The 22,137-nt window shown below is 41.4% G+C and overlaps 1 protein-coding gene across 2 annotated transcripts in view; it reads left to right on the forward strand.

Moving 5' to 3' along the window:
• The window catches only part of SPAG17 (sperm associated antigen 17), a 206,556-nt gene that overhangs the window by 71,481 nt on the left and 112,938 nt on the right, over positions 1-22,137 (forward strand). For both annotated transcript variants that reach the window (XM_061637825.1, XM_061637834.1), the window contains exons 13-18: positions 372-522; positions 6,899-7,129; positions 8,842-8,934; positions 15,655-15,707; positions 17,904-18,005; positions 20,840-20,994. In XM_061637825.1, the coding sequence (XP_061493809.1) occupies positions 372-522; positions 6,899-7,129; positions 8,842-8,934; positions 15,655-15,707; positions 17,904-18,005; positions 20,840-20,994 (785 nt within the window). The remainder of the gene's footprint in view (positions 1-371; positions 523-6,898; positions 7,130-8,841; positions 8,935-15,654; positions 15,708-17,903; positions 18,006-20,839; positions 20,995-22,137) is intronic.

Genomic DNA, 22,137 nt, shown 5'->3' on the forward strand with positions numbered 1-22,137 from the left:
TAAGTTAAGATCCATTAGTATGTTAAGATTATACGTGTTGCTTTTATGTGGTTAGTTCCTGTATTTTCCTTGTTGGTAGGCCAGTTGGCCATTGTATTTTTCAGATATCTCACTCCGGACTCGTCGCGAATGAACTGGAGTGGGATGGGCATGGTTGCCTTAGGTCTTGACTTCAGTGCATTCTTGCCTTTGGATGCTAGATGGCAGTACTACCCACATGATGGCAGGCTACCTGTGAAAACCACCATTCAGGTGAGGCCAAAGGCCCGTTTTCAATTAAATGTTCATGTTGTCATATATTTTTATATAGAATACTTAGATAATGCTGTTGGTTAAAGTTTATATTTGATAAGTTTCTTTTTTTGTTTCAGATACAAGATGGTTTAGATCCAGCAAAGGTTGAAGACGAAATGATGTACAAGCTACCTCTGATGGATCTTCTTAAATTTCCTCTTCCGCCACCTGGAAACAATACCAGACGTCTTGCCAGGATTCATGAACTCATGCACTATTGTACTACTGGTAACATTATTCCTTTATTGGCTTTCTTTATATGCCTTTACCAAAAGGGTGGGTAAGCAGGGAGGAGTTGATCTGACCCATCTTCGCCCACCTGGATACTCTGTGCAACACCAGCACAGGCTGCAGGGACAGGGGAGAGGAGTTGCTGTGGTCTACAGAACTTCCATCTCTGTCACCAGGAAACCGCTCTGTCTTGGAGCTGGCTGTGAGGGTCTGTGCCTTGTGTCAGGCCAAGGAGACAGTAAACTAGAATTGCTGCTGGTGTACCATCCACCCTGCTGTCCGGCAGCTTCTCTGACTGAGCTGGTAGAGGCCATCTTGGCTGTGGTATTGGAGGAGCCCAGAACGATAGTGCTGGGTGATTTCAATGTTCATGCTGAGGCTGCCTCTAGTGTTCCAGCTTGGGACTTCATGGCCTCCATGACGACCATGGGGCTGTCTCAAGTTGTCACCGGCCTGATGCATAGGGCAGGGCACAGCCTTGACTTGGTTTTTGCTGCAGATGGAGGAAGGGGTGGTCTGGTGATGGGAGGGTGGATGTCACCCCATTGTCATGGTCCGACCACTTCCTGATGAAGTTTAGATATGGCTCCATACCTTCCCTGCAGGGGTGGTGGACAGATTTAGATGGTCCACCCCCGGAGACTAATGGAATCCACTGGATTCCTGAATGCCCTGGGGGAGTTCCAAGTAGATAGAGCAGATGACCCTGTTGAAGCCGTTGTCATGCTGTGGAACAGTGAGGTGCGTCGGGCTCATGACATGGTTGCCACCGAATGCTCTCTCTGGCATTGTGGAGCCCGATCTGCACCTTGGTACACCAGTGAGCTAAGGGCAATGAAACATGCTGGATGACAGCTAGAGTCCAAGTGGTGAAAGACGTGCTGTGAGGCTGATCAGGCACGAGTAAAACATCATAACTGTGCCTACTGTGTGGCTGTGAGGGTGGCGAAGAAGGCCCACTTCTCTGCCTCCATCTCATCCTCAAGTAGCCGTCCAGTGGAACTTTACTGTATCATCAGGGGTCTGTTGACATCAGCTCCAGGAAATGGAGTTTTAGACCCTTTGGAGGCCCACTGTGAATTGTTTGCAAGGCACTTTGAGGGTAAAGTTGCTCATCTCCATAGCAGTCTTGATATCCCATCCACATCTACTGTAGTCCCCAATGAGGAGTCCAGTGCACCTGGTGCCAGCAACGAGTCCTCCCTACCCTTGCCCTTCTTGGCTTATTAAAGGTTGCCGAGAGGGTTTGACCAACTGGATCCAGGGTGTGGTCAATGCATCATTGCAGGAGGAAGTAGTTCCAGCCTCCCTGAAAGAGTCGGTGATTCGACTGGTCCTGAAAAAGCCCGCCCTGGACCCATTGGTCTGCAACAATTGCCAACCGGTTGCAAATACCCCCTTCTTAGGGAAGGCGATTGAGAGGATTGTGGCACAGCAATTATAAGTACTCTTGGATGAAACAGATTATCTTGACCCATTCTAGTTCAGGTTCAGGCCTGGTTATGGGACTGAATCGGCCTTGGTCACCCTGATGGATCACCTTTATTGGGAGAAGGACAGGGGGAGTGTGACCCTGTTACTTGATCTCTCAGCAGCTTTTGATACCATTCACCATGGTATTCTTCTGGGCAGACTTGGTGAGATGGTATTGGAGGCACTGTTTTACAGTGGTTCCAATCCTATCTCCAAGGTCGTTTTCAGAGAATAGCATGGGACAATAATAATTATTATTATTATTCAATCTATTAGTCGCCCATCTGGCTGGTTGACCAGCCACTCTGGGCGATGTACACGATAAAACGATGCATTAAACATTAAAATTTAAAAACCTAACAATAAAAGCTTAACCCATCCCAAAAGCTTTCCTGAAGAGCCAAGTCTTCAGAGTCCGGCGGAAAGTCATCTCAGAGGGGGCATGACGGAGATCATTTGGGAGAGAATTCCATAGGGTGGGGGCCACTATTGAGAAAGCCCTCTCTCTAGTCCTCACCAGTCTTGCTGTTTTTACTGGTGGGATCGAGAGAAGGTCCTCTGAGGCTGATCTTGTTGAGCGGCAACCCTGACGATGCTGGAGGCGCTCCTTCAGATAGACTGGGCCAAAACCGTATAGGGTTTTAAAGGTCAGAACCAACACCTGGAATTGGGCCCGGTAAGCAACCGGTAACCAGTGCAACTCCTTCAACACAGGATGCAATTCAATATCAACAAGTGTAAAATTATGCATATTGGAGCAAAAAATCTTAATTTCACATATACGCTCATGGGGTCTGAACTGGCGGTGACCGACCAGGAGAGAGACCTCGGGGTTGTAGTGGACAACACGATGAAAATGTCGACCCAGTGAGCGGCAGCTGTGAAAAAGGCAAATTCCATGCTAGCGATAATTAGGAAGGGTATTGAAAATAAAACAGCCGATATCATAATGCCATTGTATAAATCTATGGTGCGGCCGCATTTGGAATACTGTGTACAGTTCTGGTCGCCTCATCTCAAAAAGGATATTATAGAGTTGGAAAAGGTTCAGAAGAGGGCAGCCAGAATGATCAAGGGGATGGAGCGACTCCCTTACGAGGAATGGTTGCAGCATTTGGGGCTTTTTAGTTTAGAGAAAAGGCGGGTCAGAGGAGACATGATAGAAGTGTATAAAATTATGCATGGCATTGAGAAAGTGGATAGCGAAAAGTTCTTCTCCCTCTCTCATAATACTAGAACTCGTGGACATTCAAAGAAGCTGAATGTTGGAAGATTCAGGACAGACAAAAGGAAGTACTTCTTTACTCAGCACATAGTTAAACTATGGAATTTGCTCCCACAAGATGCAGTAATGGCCACCAGCTTGGACGGCTTTAAAAGAAGATTAGACAAATTCATGGAGGACAGGGCTATCAATGGCTACTAGCCATGATGGCTGTGCTGTGCCACCCTAGTCAGAGGCAGCATGCTGCTGAAAACCAGTTGCCGGAAGCCTCAGGAGGGGAGAGTGTTCTTGCACTCGGGTCCTGCTTGCGGGCTTCCCCCAGGCACCTGGTTGGCCACTGTGAGAACAGGATGCTGGACTGGATGGGCCACTGGCCTGATCCAGCAGGCTCTTCTTATGTTCTTATGTTCTTTAGGAGTGATGTGATCTTGCCGGTGGCTGCCTTTAATCAGACGAGCCACCGCATTCTGTACCAGTTGCAGCTTCCGGACCGTTTTCAAGGGTAACCCCACGTAGAGCGCATTACAGTAGTCTAGGCGAGAGGTGACCAGGGCATGTACCACCGGTGGGAGTAGATGGATAGGAAGGTAGGGGCGCAGCCTCTGTATCAGATGGAGTTGATACAGCGCCATCCGGCTCACAGCCGAGACCTGAGCCTCCATGGACAGCTGGGAGTCCAAAATGACCCCCAGGCTGAGGACCTGGTCTTTCAGGGGCAAACGTACCCCATTGAGCACCAGGTCCACATCCCCCAACTTTTTCTTATCTCCCACAAACAGTACCTCAGTTTTATCTGGATTCAGCTTCAGCTTATTCCTTCCCATCCAGCCACTCACTGACTCCAGGCATTTGGACAGGGTTTCTACAGCCAACCTTGGTGAAGATTTGAGTGAGAGCTAGAGCTGCGTGTCATCCGCATACTGATGACACTGCAGCCCAAATCTCCTGATGATTGCCCCCAGCGGCTTTATATAGATGTTAAATAGCATTGGGGAGAGGATAGAACCCTGTGGCACCCCACAAGTGAGAGGCCACGGATCCGAAACCTCCTCCTCCAATGCTACTCTTTGGTACCTACCGGAGAGGAAGGAATGGAACCACTGCCATACAGTGCCCCCTATACCCAATCCCCTCAGGCGGTCCAAGAGGATAGCGTGGTCAACGGTATCAAAAGCCGCTGAGAGATCAAGGAGGACAAGGAAGGTGCATTCGCCCCTATCCCATGCCCTCCTCATATCATCCACCAAGGCGACCAAGGCTGTTTCAGTCCCATGTCCAGGCCTGAAGCCCGATTGAAATGGATCTAGATAATCCGCTTCTTCCAAGTGTGCTTGCAGCTGTTTTGCCACCACCCGTTCAGCCGCCTTGCCTAAGAATGGTAAATTTGAGACTGGGTGAAAGTTGTTCAGATCTTGAGGATCCAAGAAGGGCTTTTTTAAGATTGGTTTTATTATTGCCTCCTTGAGTGCTGATGGCATTACTCCCTCTTGAAGTGATGTATTTACCACCATCTTGATCCTCTCACCCAGTCTCTCTTTACAGCTCATAATGAGTCATGATGGGCAGGGATTGAGTAAGCAGGTGGTTGGCTTTAAGGTTGAAAGCACCTTGTCCACTTCCTCGGATGGAAGAAGCTGAAACCGATCCCATAACACCGGAGCTCTACTGGTCACCTCTGGCTCACTCACTGTGTCCACAGCGTACGGTATAGCACTCTTAATATGATCGATTTTCTCCGCAAAGTGCTTAGCAAACTCGTCACAGGAGACCTTATCATGTTCCATTGGTTCCGGAGCAACTGGACCGACCAGGCTTCGGACCACTTGGAACAGTCTCCTGGGACAGCACTCTGCAGATGCAATAGAGGCAGCAAAAAAATCTTTTTTTGTTGCCCTTATTGCCACATGATAGGCTGTTGCAACCGCTCTAACATGTGTTCGGTCATCTTAATTGTCTTTTGGCCCCCTGGCAGTTGTGCTGTGGGATGCAGTAGGGTACCATCTTGTCCCCCATGCTGTTTAACATCTATATGAAGCCCTTGGGAGCAGCCATCAGGAGATTTGGGGCAAAGTGTCAGCAGTACACTGACGATACTCAGCTCTATTTCTCTGTAACATCTGAATCGGGAGAGGCCGTGCAAGCCCTGGACTGGTGCCTGGACTCTGTGGTGGGCTGGATGAGGGAAAATAAACTGAGTCTGAATCCTAGCAAGACGGAGGCACTGTGGGTTGGTGGTTCCTGAGTTCAGATAATTAATCAGTTGCCTGCTTTGGATGGGGTCGTATTCCCTCTGAAAGCGCAGGTCTGTAGTCTGGGGGTGCTCCTGGATCCATCTTTGTCACTAGAAGCACAGGTGACCTCAGTGGCTAGGACTGCCTTTTACTGGCTTTGGCTGGTAATACAGCTGCGGCCATTTCTGGACCCAAATAACCTAACCGCTGTTGTCCATGCACTGGTAACCTCCAAGCTGGATTACTGTAATGCACTCTATGTGGGGCTACCCTTGAGGTTGGTCCGGAAGCTGCAGCTGGTACAAAATGCGGCAGCAAGACTGCTCACTGGGGAAGGGTATTGCCAGCATGTCACCCCCCCTGCTGAAAGAATTGCACTAGCTGTCCATTTGCTACCGGGCCAAGTTCAAGGTTCTAGGTTTGGCGTACATAGCTCTATGCAGCTTGGGACCAGGATACCTGAAAGACCGTCTTATCCCTTATATGCCCAGTCGATCACTGCGCTCTGCAGGTGAGGGCCTCCTGCAGATACCATCTTATTAGATGGTCCTTTCTGTACAACATAGGAAAAGGACCTTTAGTGTGGCAGCTCCTACCCTGTGGAATTCCGTCCCCTTAAATATGAGACAGGTGCCATCTCTGTTAACTTTTTGGCACCTATTGAAGACTTTCCTCTTTCAACAAGCCTTTTAAGTTGAGACCTTATCCCAGTCTGCTTCTGTGTTGGAATTGCTTGTTAATATATTTTTAAACCTTTTTTAAAAAACAATATGTTTTAAACCTTTTTTTAAAAAACATGTCTTGAAAGCTTTTTTTTTAAAAAAAAGGTTTTTAAAGATGTTTTATTTTAATGTATTTTAAAGTCTGTTTTTATTATGTTTTAAAGTGTTTTTGGTGCTTTTGTTTCCTGCCCTGGGCTCCTGCTGGGAGGAAGGGCGGGATATAAATCAAATAATAAATAAATAAATAAAAGGTCCAAAATTGTTGTTACAAGATACTCTTATAGGACCAGGTGAAGGTTAGAGTCACTTCACACCTTGTTCAGTATATTACAGGGTTTTGTTTTGGTCTGTAGGAGCTGAAGAGGCTAGTACCAATGTGCACTAGCCATAAATTGTGGTAAGTTAGGTTTCCTGGCAAGTAGGGTAGAATCAGCTAACTCTGCTCCAGTTGCCAGGCACAAGAATGATTGAGCTTCACTTGCTGCAGTGTAAATCATTGCTTCTACTGCTGATGAATCCTTAACCCGATCCATAAGACTGGGTTGTAAGCAGTACATGTTTTTATGGGTATATATCGATATATTAATGAAACGTGATCAGTACCTGTAAGAGAGGGCCTCATAATGGGAAATACTTTGCTAAAATTGCTAGACCCAAAGTATGCCAAAAACAAGCAGCATTTTTAGGATAATTTTCTTTCTATGTCTTGATTTTTCCTACAGAACACATGAACTGGGCTGAAGTAGAACGAGCTTTTAAAGTGTTTACATTTGAAAGTCTGAGGCTGACTGGGGTGAATGACTCTGGACTTCTGGAAGGCTGTGGCACAATGCTTGGTGGTGATTATGAGGTGTCTTATATCCCATGGGATAATCCTGCTAGGTTTGCTAGACAACTGAGACAACAATTAATTGATAAAAAGGTATCACAAGAAGAGAATCTGAGCAGATCAGGTAAAGTACTTTTAGTTACCCTGAATACATTAAAACAGAGCATGTTGTTACTTGGATTATTACTGAAAAATGTATACAGTTGGTGCTGACATAAAGTGCAATGAAGGCACAAATTCAAAAGGGAATTTTAGGGAATTGTCAGTAAGCCATCCTGGCTAAGGGATACATTTTCCAGAATGGCCATCCTTTTCCTGACTCTTTTTTTCCCTTTTTCCCCTTTCTTTTTTCCCCGTGAAGCAAAACTGCTGGTCTCCCTGCTCTCAGACCTTCTCCCTGCTGTGGTAAAGGGTGGAATCTCCAGGATGGCTGCGCATGTGCATTTTGCACAGGTCACAGAGAAAGGGAGGCTGTTGAGATACTTCACAGAGGACCTAGAGATAGGAAGAGCTAAGTGCTGTTAGCAGGGGGAGGGGGCAGAAGCAGATATCCTAGCAAATCAGGGATCATGAGAGCTAGGAGGCTGAATAGGAAGAAGATCTAAAGGCAAGACAGTTGAAATGGTGGGGGGGGACAGATTTTGAATACAAGGGCCTGTCTATATATGCAACAGAGTGAGGCAGGAGAATGCTGAAGTGATAAAATGGATTGTACTACTTGCAAGTGAGGGGAACTGTTAGAAGTGCGAAGAAGCAAGCACCTCAAGAGATCATGGGTGAGGGAGGTGAAGTAATGAAGATGGAAGGAGTGGAGGCAGCAGGGAATTGAAGAACTCGCTTAAAATTCCAGCTTATCTTGGTGGTGAATTGCACATATACAGTGGCATCCAAGATTTGTATAAAACTAATACAAGCTTGGATGACTTTGTGCATATAAGATTTATTCACAGTCACGGTGTACTGGTGTACTCATTAAAACTGCTTATAGCACAACATGCACTGTTGTTGATGGATTTCTCCCTGGAAAAAAACATTACATTTAGACCCTTATTTCTAAATCTAAAGTACAACCAAATGGATTTAATTATACCTGAATAATTAATGCATTGATCCTGATTATCCTTTGACGAAATGATTAATAATGGAGAGTGTCAGATTCAATTTCCCATTCAGCAATGAAGCTCACTTAGACCAGTCTTTGTTTTTCTCTATCTACCCTATGGTGTATATTTGTCAGGATAAAATGGGGGGACAACCAAGTAAGATCCTTGAATACAAGACAGGGTAAAAATTATCATAAATTTATTATTTCTGTTAAGGGGATTCATATTGAGTTGGTTGATGTTGTATATGTTTGAAAATAGCAACAATCCTGAAATTACTAAGGAATGAGCCTTATTGAGGATTCTTCCAAGTAAACCTACATAGACAGTACTGGAAATGTGCTGATATTGTCAGAAATCTGAACTTTATAGTATTGTATAGGTTATGGTATTCTGTACTACTTCAGAGACAAAAAGAATCCGCATGGTTTAGCAGGCATTTATTAACCTTCATTTTGAAGTTATGCTCCATATTTTAAAAAATTTAGGGATCAGCCACTCTCCACAGTCCACTTGCCCTCAGGCCATTCTGCGATGAACAACTGTAACAACTACTGTCCAGTGGCCACTTCCAGTGTCCACAGGAGGCCTGCCTGCTTGCCCTACTTTATTTCTGTTCCTAAGGGGAAAACTTTTGTGTTGCCACACTGAAAGCTGAATTGGAAGATTAGGGAACCCCCATTCTGACTTCATAATTTCTCTGATTTGCTTCTTTTATATCTCCTATTCATAGGGCTTTACCACGATAAGGGGTTTTATAGTCGACAATTTTTTCCTTTTTTATTGGAGGGCAGTGCTCAGAGACCATCAGGACCTTGCAATTCAGGTACATTTTATTTAGAAAGAGCTTCTATTCCTTTCCCTCTGTCTCCACCTTGGTATCAAAACAAAGCACTTATTTTCTCATAGGTGAGCAGTCTGCCAAAATATGCCCATATTAGAAAACTTTCTACTTAAAGAAAATACCAACAGCTAAACAAAGCGGCTAAACAAAGAGCAGCAAGACAATCTGGTAGGCCGGCAATACTAGCAGCTAGTTTATACTGGAGTACTGTTAGCATTTCATAGTCAAGATCCTATGCCCTCCCAGTAGAAGGGTATGAAAGTGTAGCTGCCCATCCACAGTCCTAGCTCTGTACACCAGGACAAGGAAACCTACATGAAGAACCCAAGGCCTATAGAGCATCAGAGCTCTTGTATACAGGCCCAGCCTTCCTACTGGGAAAAGCTTGAATGCAGTCTCCCCCCACCGTACCCCCAGCACACCTTAGGTGTCAGAGCTAAGCAGAGGGAGCACTGCATGAGCTGCCACTCGTATGACCCAGTTTGCCTTTTACATCACACAGACTCTGACATACCCTTTAGCCACACCTTGACCCTCCGTGCTCATTTGCTTTTAAAGAGTATGTTTGTATGTGAAACCTATGTCCTGTGTTATGAAACAAAATAAATGGTCAGTGTGACTGGTGTTATCAGTAAGTGGAAGTAGGCTTACCCAAGGTCTGCGAAAGCTAAAAAGTCATTCTTATCGATCAATTCTATAATTGACTGAAGCATTCCCATCTGGAAGTGCCACCCCATGATTCAGCCACTTGAGGTCTAAACTCGTTGGCATGTGGAAAAAATCAGTTAGACCCCATATCAAAGCTGGTCTCCCGGGACAGGCTTGGTTACTCCTATCTGTTCAAGGTGATGTATAGTTAATAATAATAATAATAATAATAATAAAATTTTATTTGTTAGTTGCCCATCTGTTTGACTTAACAGACACTCTGGGCGACTTACACAATATTATATATTATAATTGCTATTATAAGGTTCTATTTGGATGGACACTTCATCCGGGGGGGAAGGCAGGAATCTAAGTAGATTGGCTTCACTTAAAGAACAAAAAGAATGAACGGCTATCATGCTCATAGTAGGCACCTTCCTCGTGCTTACAGGAAAGCTCAGCTGAGCACATTGTGAGGTTTTAAGGAAACATGGGCACTCAGGAAAGCTTTGGAATACAGACCTCTGGAAGGATAATTTATAGAATTAAACCCTCACAAAACCCCTCACTCACCTTGAAAATAAGGAGAGCACAAGAACAACTCTGCACCTACCTCTCCAAAGACTTTCACCAAAAATTTCTCCTCCCCTTTAATAATTTTCAAATGCATTTTTCTTATTAATTGATAGTGAATGGTTGAATGAATGTAGAAGAAATTTTTGATACAGCACTAGTGCAAAATCCAGATCTGGTTTTTATTTAGAGTTCTGAATGTCTTATTCAGATCAGAGAAAATAGCGTTTCCCTCTTTCTCTCACACCAAAAGGAAAGGGAATGATATGCGGGATAAGAGACCTCTGAATTTCTCCAGAGGTGGTGAACACATGGCATGGCGAGCTATCTTGCCATCTTGTGCCTGAAGATAGGAAACACATGTCTTTATCCATTACTTGCTCCTCCTCTTGACTGGTCCGTTTCCTGTCTTGGTCCATGTTGTGCCAATGACCAGAGGGTTTTTTTAGGATTTGGACAAGGCAATAAACCACACTAGATCTGTTCCTTAATAAACAGGTTTTATTAAGACGGATGAGGGAATAAAGAACAAAGCAAAACAAAAGACAGAGAACTTATGCCCTTTCATTTGCCAGGAACCCTCTCAGCATGGAAACAGATAGACTCCTAATGGCCAGTATGCAACACCGTTACTGTCTTTTGGTCTGCATCAAGGTTCAGAGAGACAGGGCTTCCCTACATCTTTATAGACTGTTTTACACTCATAAATATTAATCTGTTTCATCAAATTGTGCTGACAAAGCAGATTGATAACATTGATAACACCTGCTGTTTAACTTATACTCCAGCAGGCTTGACAATGTTTGTACCTCCTTGCAGGTTCTCAGGATCAGTCTCAGCATTTGGCCAATGGCTAGCATAAATAACTTTGTACCACCCTTGACTTCCTTAATAGCTTGCCAGGGCTTTTTGTGTGTGTGACAATACTCACTGGTACAGAATACTGGCACCTCTTGCTGCCCATAGCAGCCATTTTGTGCTGGCACCCACAACACTTTTATTCATCATCATTTATCAAGATATAAGTACCAGCACCTCATTTTTTACCCAAAAAGCACTGCAGGTGGCTAACCTTGAGACCCTGCAAAGGATTATCTAAAGATAAATGGTATATTCACAAGCTGTACCACCCCAGCATATAGCTAGCTTTTAGAAAATAATAAGAGAGATAAACAAATTAGCTGCTTAGAGGATCCAAGCCCAGAGGGATACTTATGCATGAAAGGAGCAATTGCTGTGCACCAGCTGACCTCCTCAAGCTCACAGTAGTCTTCTGCGTATTCCAATACACTCCACCCCTTTGATACACACAGTTCCTCCCTTCATGCTTCATTATCATGTCTTGTTTCATTTTGCCACTTTAGGGCCTGGACCTTTACATACCGCCATTTAATCTTAACATATAAGCTGCATGCCAACAAAAGTAATATGACAATCGTTGTAAGGAATAAGACCACAGGATGCCATGCTAAGTTTAATACATTTTTCATGGACTTCATCCTGAAAAGATATCCCACCAATGATGTATAGTGAGATCTTCATTATCTCGTATGACTCTGACTAGCTCTGTTTGTCCATGCTGAATTTTTAGCATCATGCCCTTATTTATTTATTTATTTATTTATTTAATTTCATTTATAAACCGCCCATAGCCAATGGCTCCCTGGGCGGTGTACAACATACAATAATACAATAAATGAACAAAATCACAGATACAAATACAAATAATGATAATATATTACATTGCAATCTCTGGAATAAGCACAGTTTTATATACATCAGCATATTTTAAATTCATCATGTCCTTTCAACAAATGTTTATAGCAGACAGTTTTAGACTTATCAGTTTTAGATAAGGCCTTCAGTTCAGCTTGAATTGCTTCACTTTTCCACAGGACTTTAGCCACTGGGGTTATATTAAAACCTATGGGAAATATAAAGTTCCATTCCTTGGCCCCCCACCCTAGTGTTTTGGTTTCATATTCAGTAGACATACAATGCCCTGCAGTAATAAGGAATCGAGAAACATTACACTCTCAAACTGGTGGCTGGGATATGTCCCTGTTTCCCCAATATATTGAAAGCAGACATTTACTGTGATATGATAAATGCATCTCTGAGAAGCCTCCATCCCCTGATGAGGCTGCTCTCTTAACAGAATAGCAGTAGATGGAGGGGTTCTGACTAGCCTGTGTGCTCAGATTAGATTAATATCCCGTACACATTCCCCTCTCAGTGTCCCAATATGGGGAGCATTCCATACAGTAGGATTTTGCTGAGTGGCATTTGTTACCCGTTGCTCTCTAGATAGATACTGGAAAGTGATGTCCCATTTCGTAGATCACATTACTGTGAAATTCTGATGATCCCACAGAATAGACAAATGCAATCACTGGACAGATATCACCCAACCACCTGTCCCAGTAACATTCATACAAGTCTCATGGGTGCCAGGGAGTCATTTGTGTTTGTGATAAAACTTGTTTTCCACAAAGCAAGAGCATGGTAATATTCTCTTCAGTTAGTGCCTGCCATTGTACACGCAGGGATTCATGGGTTGAAGCGACTTGTTGGTAGGGCCATGGGGATGTGATCAGTAGTTTAGGGTGGGTCAACACAGGGATTAGGAGCAACAGCCATAATCATATCATTTTCCATGCTTTAGCTTGACTGTATCAAGAAAAATAGCAGAAAGCATGTTACTCAACATGACCCAACAAATGGCTCCTGGCCCCCTTATGAGACTTTTCCTTTGGTTACTGGGGATGGCATGGTCAAATGACCCATCTATTATTTATTTATTTATTACATTTATATACCGCCCCATAGCTGAAGCTCTCTGGGTGTTTTACAGCAATTAAAAACATTAAAAACAAATATACAAATTTTAAAACACAAAAACAATTTAAAAACACAATTAAAAACAATTAAAAACAATTTGAAAACAAAATTAAATGGCATATTCTCTAGTCATATCCTTAAAACAACCATTTACAAGTTATTTACATAATGTGTTAATCAAAATGGGCCAAGTTCAAGGTTCTAGTTTTGGTGTACAAAGCCCTATACAGCTTGGGACCAGGATACCTGAAAGACTGTCTTATCCCTTATATACCCAGTCGATCACTGCGCTCTGCAGCTGAGGGCCTCCTGCAGATACCATCTTATCAGGAGGTTCGTTCTGCTCAATATAGGAAACGGACCTTTAGTGTGGCAGCATCTACCCTGTGGAATTCCCTCCCATTGAATATTAGGCAGGCACCATCTCTGCTATCTTTTCAGCACCTTTTGAAGACTTTCCTCTTTCAACAAGCCTTTTAGGTTGAGACCTATCCCAGTCCACGTCTGTGTTAGAATTGCTTAATATGTTTTTTAATAATGTTTTTAACCCTTTAAAAAGTTTTTTAAAATGTTTTTAATGCTGTTTTGTTTTAATGTATTTTAAGATCTGTTTTTATGATGTTTTAAAGTATTTTTAGCACTTTGTCGCCCTGGGCTCCTGCTGGGAGGAAGGGCAGGATAATAATAAAATAATAAATAAATAAATAAGTTACCTGACTTTTCCAGAATGTTATATCATCACACTTACGCTTGTTTATTTATTATTTATTTATTTAATTAATTAATTTGTATCCCGCCCTTCCTCCCAGCAGGAGCCCAGGGTGGCAAACAAAGCTCTAAAACACTTTAAAACATCATAAAAACAGATCTTAAAATACATTAAAACAAAACAGCATTAAAAACATTTAAAAAAACAACCTTAAAAAGGGTTAAAAACATTATTAAAAACATATTAAACAATTCTGACACAGATGCAGACTGGGATAGGTCTCAACTTACAAATCATTGTGAATTTACCACCCCTCCCAATAACTGATTGCATTTTAATGCATGCGACAACCCACCCTTTCATCCTCTGTGGGTCTAATGTACAATTGTACAATGCACAAAAAGGTGATAAGTTCTCTGAGTGGTATATGGGGGAGTATTTTGTTCAAACTACAGGATCCTCTGTTCAGAATATGGAACCCCTTGCTCCCCATCCTGTGGTCTGCTTGGGAGCTCTGGGCCAGTTGCTCAACCATCTGATTGTACCAGGCTTCAGGTGTTCTTGTGGTATACCCATTCACATGCCCAACCTATATTGTGGTTTGTACTTCAATGAGCTGCCCCCGATCAGAGGGAGCTAGCGGAGTGGTTTCTGCAAGTGCCTGTTTAGCAGCTTCAATGGCTTGATATTTTTTGGTCCTCCTTCAACAGCAGTTTTTTTCCCATGTCCCAGCATCTCTTTGGGTCACTTTTCTCTTTTCCCATATCCAACAGCAGTCTTAGCTAGCTGGACATCCTGGGTAGAGGCATTAAAGTTCCAGCATCTCCCTCCCAGGTGTTCACCAGCACCCTGAGGTGGATGGAGTTCAGGTTGCTTTGCTGCTGTTGCAGCTTATGCTCCAAGCAAGTGTGGCAGCAAGCTATGGAGGCAGCTCAATCTTCTGCCATTACTATGTGCCCCTGTGCTTTTGTCAGCTCCTCTTTCAGTGTTATTTATTATTATTATTTATTACATTTGTATACTGCTCCATAGCCGAAGCTCTCTGGGTGGTTTACAACAATTAAAAACATTAAAAACAAATATACAAATCTAGAAACACTTAAAAAAATATTTAAAAACACATGCTAAAATGCCTGGGAGAAGAGAAAAATCTTGACCTGGCGCTGAAAAGCTAACAGTGTTGGTGCCAGGCACACCTCGTCAGGAAGATCATTCCATAATTTGGGGCCGCCACTGAGAAGGCCCTCTCCCTTGTTGCCATCCTCCAAGCTTCCCTCGGAGTAGGCACCCGGAGGTGAGAGAGTTGGATATGTATTCCTTTCTCCTTCCGCTGAAGGTGATCAACCTCTCCCTCCCCTCCCCCAGATGTCCTTCTACCCTCATGTACTTTTATTGGTTCCATTTTACTTTCTCTATGAGTCACCCCCCACCCCATTTAGTTATCTGTTTTCTTATAAGTTTTTGAGGACTTCCCCCTCCTTTAATTAATTTAATGCTGAAGACATCTGAAACCTTTTCCACTATGCCCAAGTCAGATGTTGCCTTTCTCATTTCTAGAAGAGACACCCCTTCAGTAAAGATTGTCAATTTTTAGATGATGAAGAAAAGGAATAAGGGCTACAATCCCATACTGCCTTACTTGGGAGTAAACGCCATTGATTTCTTTTGAGTGAGATTGCATTGTAAAGAATCAAATCCTCTCTTCTGGTTGCTGACCCAAGGACTCTCTGTGGAAGTTCATAAATAGACATTATAAAGAGAGAAGAATGCTGAAAGAAAGTGGCAAGTCAATGCTCTGAAATATATAGAGACCATTCTGAAAGGTGGAACAGGATGGAGACTGTGCTGCCAGTGTTAAGTAATGGGAACAGCCAAAGAAAGGAAACAAATAACATTTTAAATAGTGTGTCTCTCTGTGTGTTTTTTTCCAGATTGGATTGCTGATGGTCAGGGGAATGGTCTGATCAGTTCTGTTGAAAATAAGGTAAGGAAAGTGTCTTTCAGTATGGTATAATACAGAGTCTGTACAAGGGAATTATGGTTGCTGAGAATTTCCTGTGCATTTTTAATTTAAAATGTATGTATAATAGATGGACATTCATAAGTAGAACAAAACATTACCTCTTAAAGATTCTGTACCGTATGTGCATGCCACCAGATATAGAATAAAATCTTCCAATGCCAACCTATTCTTTAAATCAGAACCATCACTTACCAGATTCTTACTGTGTTGCCTGATACCTTTTAAAGCACTTGCGTTGTCTGCAAGACAAATGGAAGTGAAGCTGTGTTTAAAAGGTTCCAGAGATTCTGCCTTCTTTCAGTATGGGCAATTCTCATGACTTATAGTTAAACTCAATATGGCATGGGAAATCGGTGATTAGGATATCCCAATTGTTTTCTTTTTAAACCAAATTTCACAGCCCGCATGCATTTTTTGTGAAGATTGGGGCTGTAGAAGAGGGTGTTTAATCATTTCTTTATTGCCCTTTCCTCAACCTACATCCGCCCCCCAATTTCAAAAAATCTGCTATTAGTTCCATGGGAAAATAGGTGGGTATGACATCTCTACCCCCAACTAATAGCATAGTTGGGAAATGGTGATTTAGATTTGAGAAAAGACAACAGAGGAAAGGGCTAAACATCTCCCCTCAGAACATCACTTCTCCAGTATTCAAAGTAGCCACATAGGGGGTAGGGCTGCTAATTAGTAACATATCTTTAAAACACACACACACAGACAGACAGGATATCATAATCGCTCTTCTCACATGTCATGCATAGCTGACAAGATAGATGCAAATTGTAGCTAATCATGTGCTGAATTGCTTCATTGTGATGTGCTGGGTCTGAAATGTAAAATGAGTTACTAGAACCATCATAAAGCTCATGAACATGGGTGAAGAGTACATAAATGTGGGCTGAATTGCCAACTAGAAATGATCATCAGATAGCTTCAGCAAATGGCAGGTGCAACACAGATCACTCAACTTGCACCTCAAGCACATCAGTTTGGTCATGAGAAAGCGTACTAGCTGCACATCTGGCACGATGATATATGATAACAGTCTCTCTCATGGAGACAGAAAGGCAGCTAGTATTTATTCAAGCTGCTCTAGATACTTTATGAAATATAAAAGTTCAACATTGCTCCCAAAGAAGAAACCTGTATTCCAGAATGCATTGAGCTGTAGTAAATCCTATTAGTAGGCACTTAGGGGAGGTAATAAATCCTATTAGTTATCACTTTTTGCATTATATCTGGTTTCTGTGTCTTTCTCCCATTTGTTTTACTTCTATATTGAGTGTTTTATTTTATTTAAAATTTTAATAAATTTATTTTAAAAATTTCTATTCCCCCCTTCTACCCTATGATAGGGCACTTATTAGGGCAGCTTACAATAAAATCGAACACATACATAAAATTGTACACAGTAAAGATCACAAAAACATTAAAATAAATTAAAATACATAAAATACAATTAAAATACATAAAATATTTATTGAACGGAAGCAGTAATGCTTCTTTAATTTGTTCCTGAAAATTGTAAACATTTTAAGCTAATTTATTTTTAGAGGCTTGGCTCACCATCAGACTACTAACAAAACACAAGACATGGGAAGAAGCCTGGCTAAAAAGGCTCTCCTGAAGCAATGGCATAATTCCTTATCTGCTAAAAATGGTTTTAATAACACTGGGCAGACGCTTCCTCCAGCTTCTTCCACAGAGGCAATGTGAAGTTTTGGGTCTATGGGTTCATTTCTTGAGAAAGCCCCAGCATTTTTTCAGATTTTACCTTTAGAATTGCAAGCATTCCACCAACCTATCCAAAACATTTGAAGCTGTCTTTCTGGACAATAGTAGTCAGGTGATGAAATTTCTAGTAGAGGCAAGTGGCACCTTTCATTTTCAGGGGCAGTTTCCTCCTTATTTGCACAGATCCATACCAAGCTTATGCTGATAGAGGGAAAAAGATTATTTGAGAGACAATGAAAGTGTATATGATAATGTGTGTTGGGGATGAGGGGCGGGTATGCCTGCCTGGAGGTATATGTGCCTGCCTTCCCATTGACCAATTTAAAATTAGCCTTGTGACTCCCAAGTCAAATAGGTCCTTTGCCCAGGTCTGTGGCCTCTGTTAAATCTGATGATTTTCTATACTCTTTGGTGTTTCATAAGATAAATTCAGATACAGAATTAGCAGCCATACAGGAGACGCAGCAGCGGTGTTTAAAAGACTGGAGTTTTGCTGAACATTTTCAACCACATCTTCTCTTCCAGGTATTTTTGAGTTGCTTTCTCTTTATGCTGTAGAGACGAAAATAGAAAATAATATTAAGCATTTCTTTTCTATATCACTGGTTCAGATCTAAACCTGATTAAATAATATTTGAAAACCATTTGCATTTAGCGCTACTTTAAATCTTAATTGTCTGTCCATCACCAAAGCAGAGGAAGGGATTTGTCTGTTCTGTTCATCTTGGATATCACCATACTACTCTTTGTTGGAAGTAGTAGAAATGTCATTTTCCTTTCTCATATTTACTTTTTTTACTGACCATCTTTTTGTCGGTGCGTGCGTATAGATATCGTACAAGTAAGAAATTCTGGTGTCGAATAGATCCAGTAAATAAGCCAGGCCAGGCAAGTTTCTTGTAAGAGTCTTTACTGACAAAATACAAAACACAGTTCTCTCACTCCAAACGACTATCCCCCACACCAGAGCTTCTGCGAGAGCAGCTTCTTATCTACCAGGTTGCCCTTGCCAACCACCTGCTGGCCTTGAGGAACCTGGCAACCCCTCTTGCTCTGTTTAACCCGTTTATTGCAGGTTTCATTCTCCTCCGAACAAACCTCTGTCTGTGAGTCACATAGATTGCACTACTGGCCAACACTTTTGATGCAGAAAATAGGACACAAGACTTAGCAGAAGAGATGTTCCATCTGTTATTTACATAAGAACTCGCTAGGCATCTTCTTGTGGGAGTGGGGAATTACTTCTCTGTTACAGCTGTTTTATGATAAAATGCATTTACGTACACATGATGCAATCAACCAGTCATGGAGTCCATGGATCAACTATCCACTCAACTAAATAGTCACAAAATAGTTTTTTTTTTGCTTAATTGTATCTAGTTTCTTAATTTTGTGATACAGGATTTTATTTGTTTATTTATTATTTGTGTTTGATTAGTCATCTTATAATATGTTTTCTAGGTGACATAGAGCAATTCAGTTTCAAACAAAACTAAAACATAACAGAATAGTACAAGCAAATATAAAATCTATTTGATGAATCTCATATCAAACAAAAATAATCCCCCTGTGCTCTTTATAAACCACAACTCCCCTGAATTTAAGCTCCATTCAAATTGTTTTGCCTCTCCCCCTCTGTTTCTTTTTGTGGGGGGAGGGGCAGCCAGGTCCCCTTGAAATTTGATCAAAATAAAAATCTCAGGCCTGTCTAAACTTTCAATAACAATCTTGTTTTAATTTTTGATGTTTCAGAGGCACGTGTATCAACAGGATTTTCTGGGGCCCAATACATTGTGTGTGGATGGGGGCCTCCAACCCACTCACAAAAAAAGGACATAGATTATTTGCTTATGCTTTGTGTCCTGTTTTGTTTTTGTTTTTTTGCAGGTGAAGTGGAGGACCCAAAAATAAATCATTGGACACGCATGTAATAAAAAATGTCTGACAAACAATGTGAACTATTTCATTATCAACCAAGCCTTTATATCTGTTGACTTCACATGTTCCCCATAATATGAAATGTCCATTTTATTGAACAGTGTTGAACTTTTCATCTTGTACTACTAAGGTGAAAGGTGATATATCAGGTGCTAGCTTTTGACTTTATCACATCTCTCTATTGATACTATAAGAATAAAATTAGCACCAACAAAAAAATTCTCACACATCTTTTTTATTCAGATAAGTAAATGGAGATGAATGCTTTTTCATCCAGGTAAATGAATGCAAAACAGGCATGCTGTTTCAGCAGCTTCAGCACTTGGACTTCCTGATCACCTAGCTAGTCCAGTATTAACATTCATTAGCTAAATGTTCATATAATTGAAGAACTGGAATATCTATTCCTCCCAGCTCTCACATCATAAATAATATACTTTCCTTTACTCTAGGTTTTTATGGTTCTGTATGAAATCTAAAATTACACTTCCCCCTTTTTCAAATTTTTATCAGATTGAAAGGGGTAGATTTTGAAAAAAACAAACGTATATAGTGTAGTCATGTTTATTATATTGACCCTCCCTCAAAATGCTAGGCTTAACTTAGACCATGTTGTTGCCATGTAAGTCTTACTTTTTTGAAATAAAGTATCAAAGGTTTTTATTAAATCATTATAGTTTTTTTCATGGAGAGCCTGTTTTTATGGGCCTCATCCTAAATAAACTGCATAGAAATGGTAATAATAATATAAATAATATTTTTTTAAAAATTGAAGAGCCATTAGATCATTCCCCCCTCCTTAAGTTTAAACACCAAGTTTGCTATATAGTTCTCAGTACAACATTTAAGTGTTTTCCTTGAGGTAGACAGGTTGGTCAGATACTTAATCTCGTTCAGCTTAATTGCTCTAGTACTGTGGTAGAGCATCTGCATTGTGTGCAAAGGGTCTGAGATTCAGTCCCCAGTATTTCCAGGTAGAACTCTGAGGTATCCCTGCCTGAAACCCTGGATAGTTTCTGCCAGTCTTTGTTTACAACACCAGGCTTGATGAACTAAAGTATAAGGCAGCTTTCTGTGTTCCCAGTTCTGTGGATAGCTTTACGTTGTCATATACAAGCAAGTGGTTCCATTGAAAATGCAAGGAATAAATCGACAAATCGGAAGTCAATATTTTTTATTGTATTAGTTATTAATTTGTTCTTTTTCTTTTTTGTTTTGTTTTGTTTTTGAAATCTTGAATAAAAAAAATTTATAGAAAAAAGAAAATGCAAGGAATAAATGAGACATCTGTGCCTGTTTATATGTTAAAATTGTTCCCCACCACCACACTGGTACACAATGGCCTTTCCCCTGTTACCTCTGCAGCAAGTCTCTTAACTAAAGTAGAGTTATGTTCACCTTAATTTTCTTTTTGTTTTTAGGTTCTTCACAATGCAACCCAGGATTACAAGTGCATTGATTCTTATTATCACACTCAAGATAACTCTTTGTTGATAGTCCTTCACAATCCCATGAACCAACGTCGTCAGTTTCAAGAATCCTGGAATGTTGCATTGCATTCTGATGTTGGATTCAGGTAAAAGGTTCTTCATGCAGTGCATGCCATAGGAACTATAGATATGAAATGCAACATAAAAAACATAGATATGAGATACAACATAAAAAGGAGGTAATTATTATTTATGATAAGAATGACCAAAGTATTAAATAAAGTAGTAGTATTTAATAACTGACAATAGAAAAGTACAATGGTATTATAATCATTCCTACAACAATCTGTAGCATCCAAAAAGATTCAACCATAATATCTGGTTATAACAAGGAATGGAAAGGAATCTGTTTCAAAAGGGTTTCTACACATAATTTAGTGGCATCGACCTTTGCTTGCATCTGATAGCCTCTTGTGTCAAGGACCTGCTTATGTTTAAGCTGCTTATGCATTGCCATTTTCTTTTTTTAAATGACTAATTATATGCAAAATTATACACAAAATATGTATATTATACATATAATGTGTATAAAAGAGTTGAACCACATATTGTACTATATTTATGCAGCATAATTTTATAAGTAATTTAATAAATATTTTATACAGTTATATGCATTGTTGTATATATTTATTTATGTGCTAGTAACTTTAGGAAACCGGGAATGTATATGTATATCATGTTACGGGTTGTATTCAATTAAGGCTTAGTCGGAGTAGACCCATTAAAATTAATGAACCTAAGTTAGTCATGTCTACGAATTTCAATGGGTCTACTCTGAGTAGGATTAGCTCCCTGGTATAGCACAGTGGGGAAGAGAGCCTGACTGGGAGTCCAGAGTCTGTGAGTTCAAATACCCGCTCATGTCTCCTGGGTGTCAAGGGTCAGCTAAAGATCACCCCCACAGTGAGTGGCTCAGGGGTCACGTGCCCTGCCACCTGTGCAGCCGTGGGCAAGCTGCATAGTCCCAAGGAGCCCAGTTGCCCCCCAGCTGGCAGTTGCGGACAAGGAAGGGGCTGGCTTGTGCAGCTGTGGCAAGCTGAGCAGGCCCTAGCCAGCTGGGGAGGACTAGCCTCAGAGGGAGACAATAGTAAACCCCTTCTGAATACTGCTTACCATGAAAACCCTATTCATAGGGTCGCCATGAGTCAGGATCGACTTGAAGGCAGTCCATTTTTTTTCATAATAATGGATATCATATGCGAGAATTGTTCATATTTTTAGCAGAATCA

The sequence above is a fragment of the Rhineura floridana genome, chromosome 1, assembly GCF_030035675.1.
Source record: "Rhineura floridana isolate rRhiFlo1 chromosome 1, rRhiFlo1.hap2, whole genome shotgun sequence".
Classification (NCBI taxonomy): domain Eukaryota; kingdom Metazoa; phylum Chordata; class Lepidosauria; order Squamata; family Rhineuridae; genus Rhineura; species Rhineura floridana.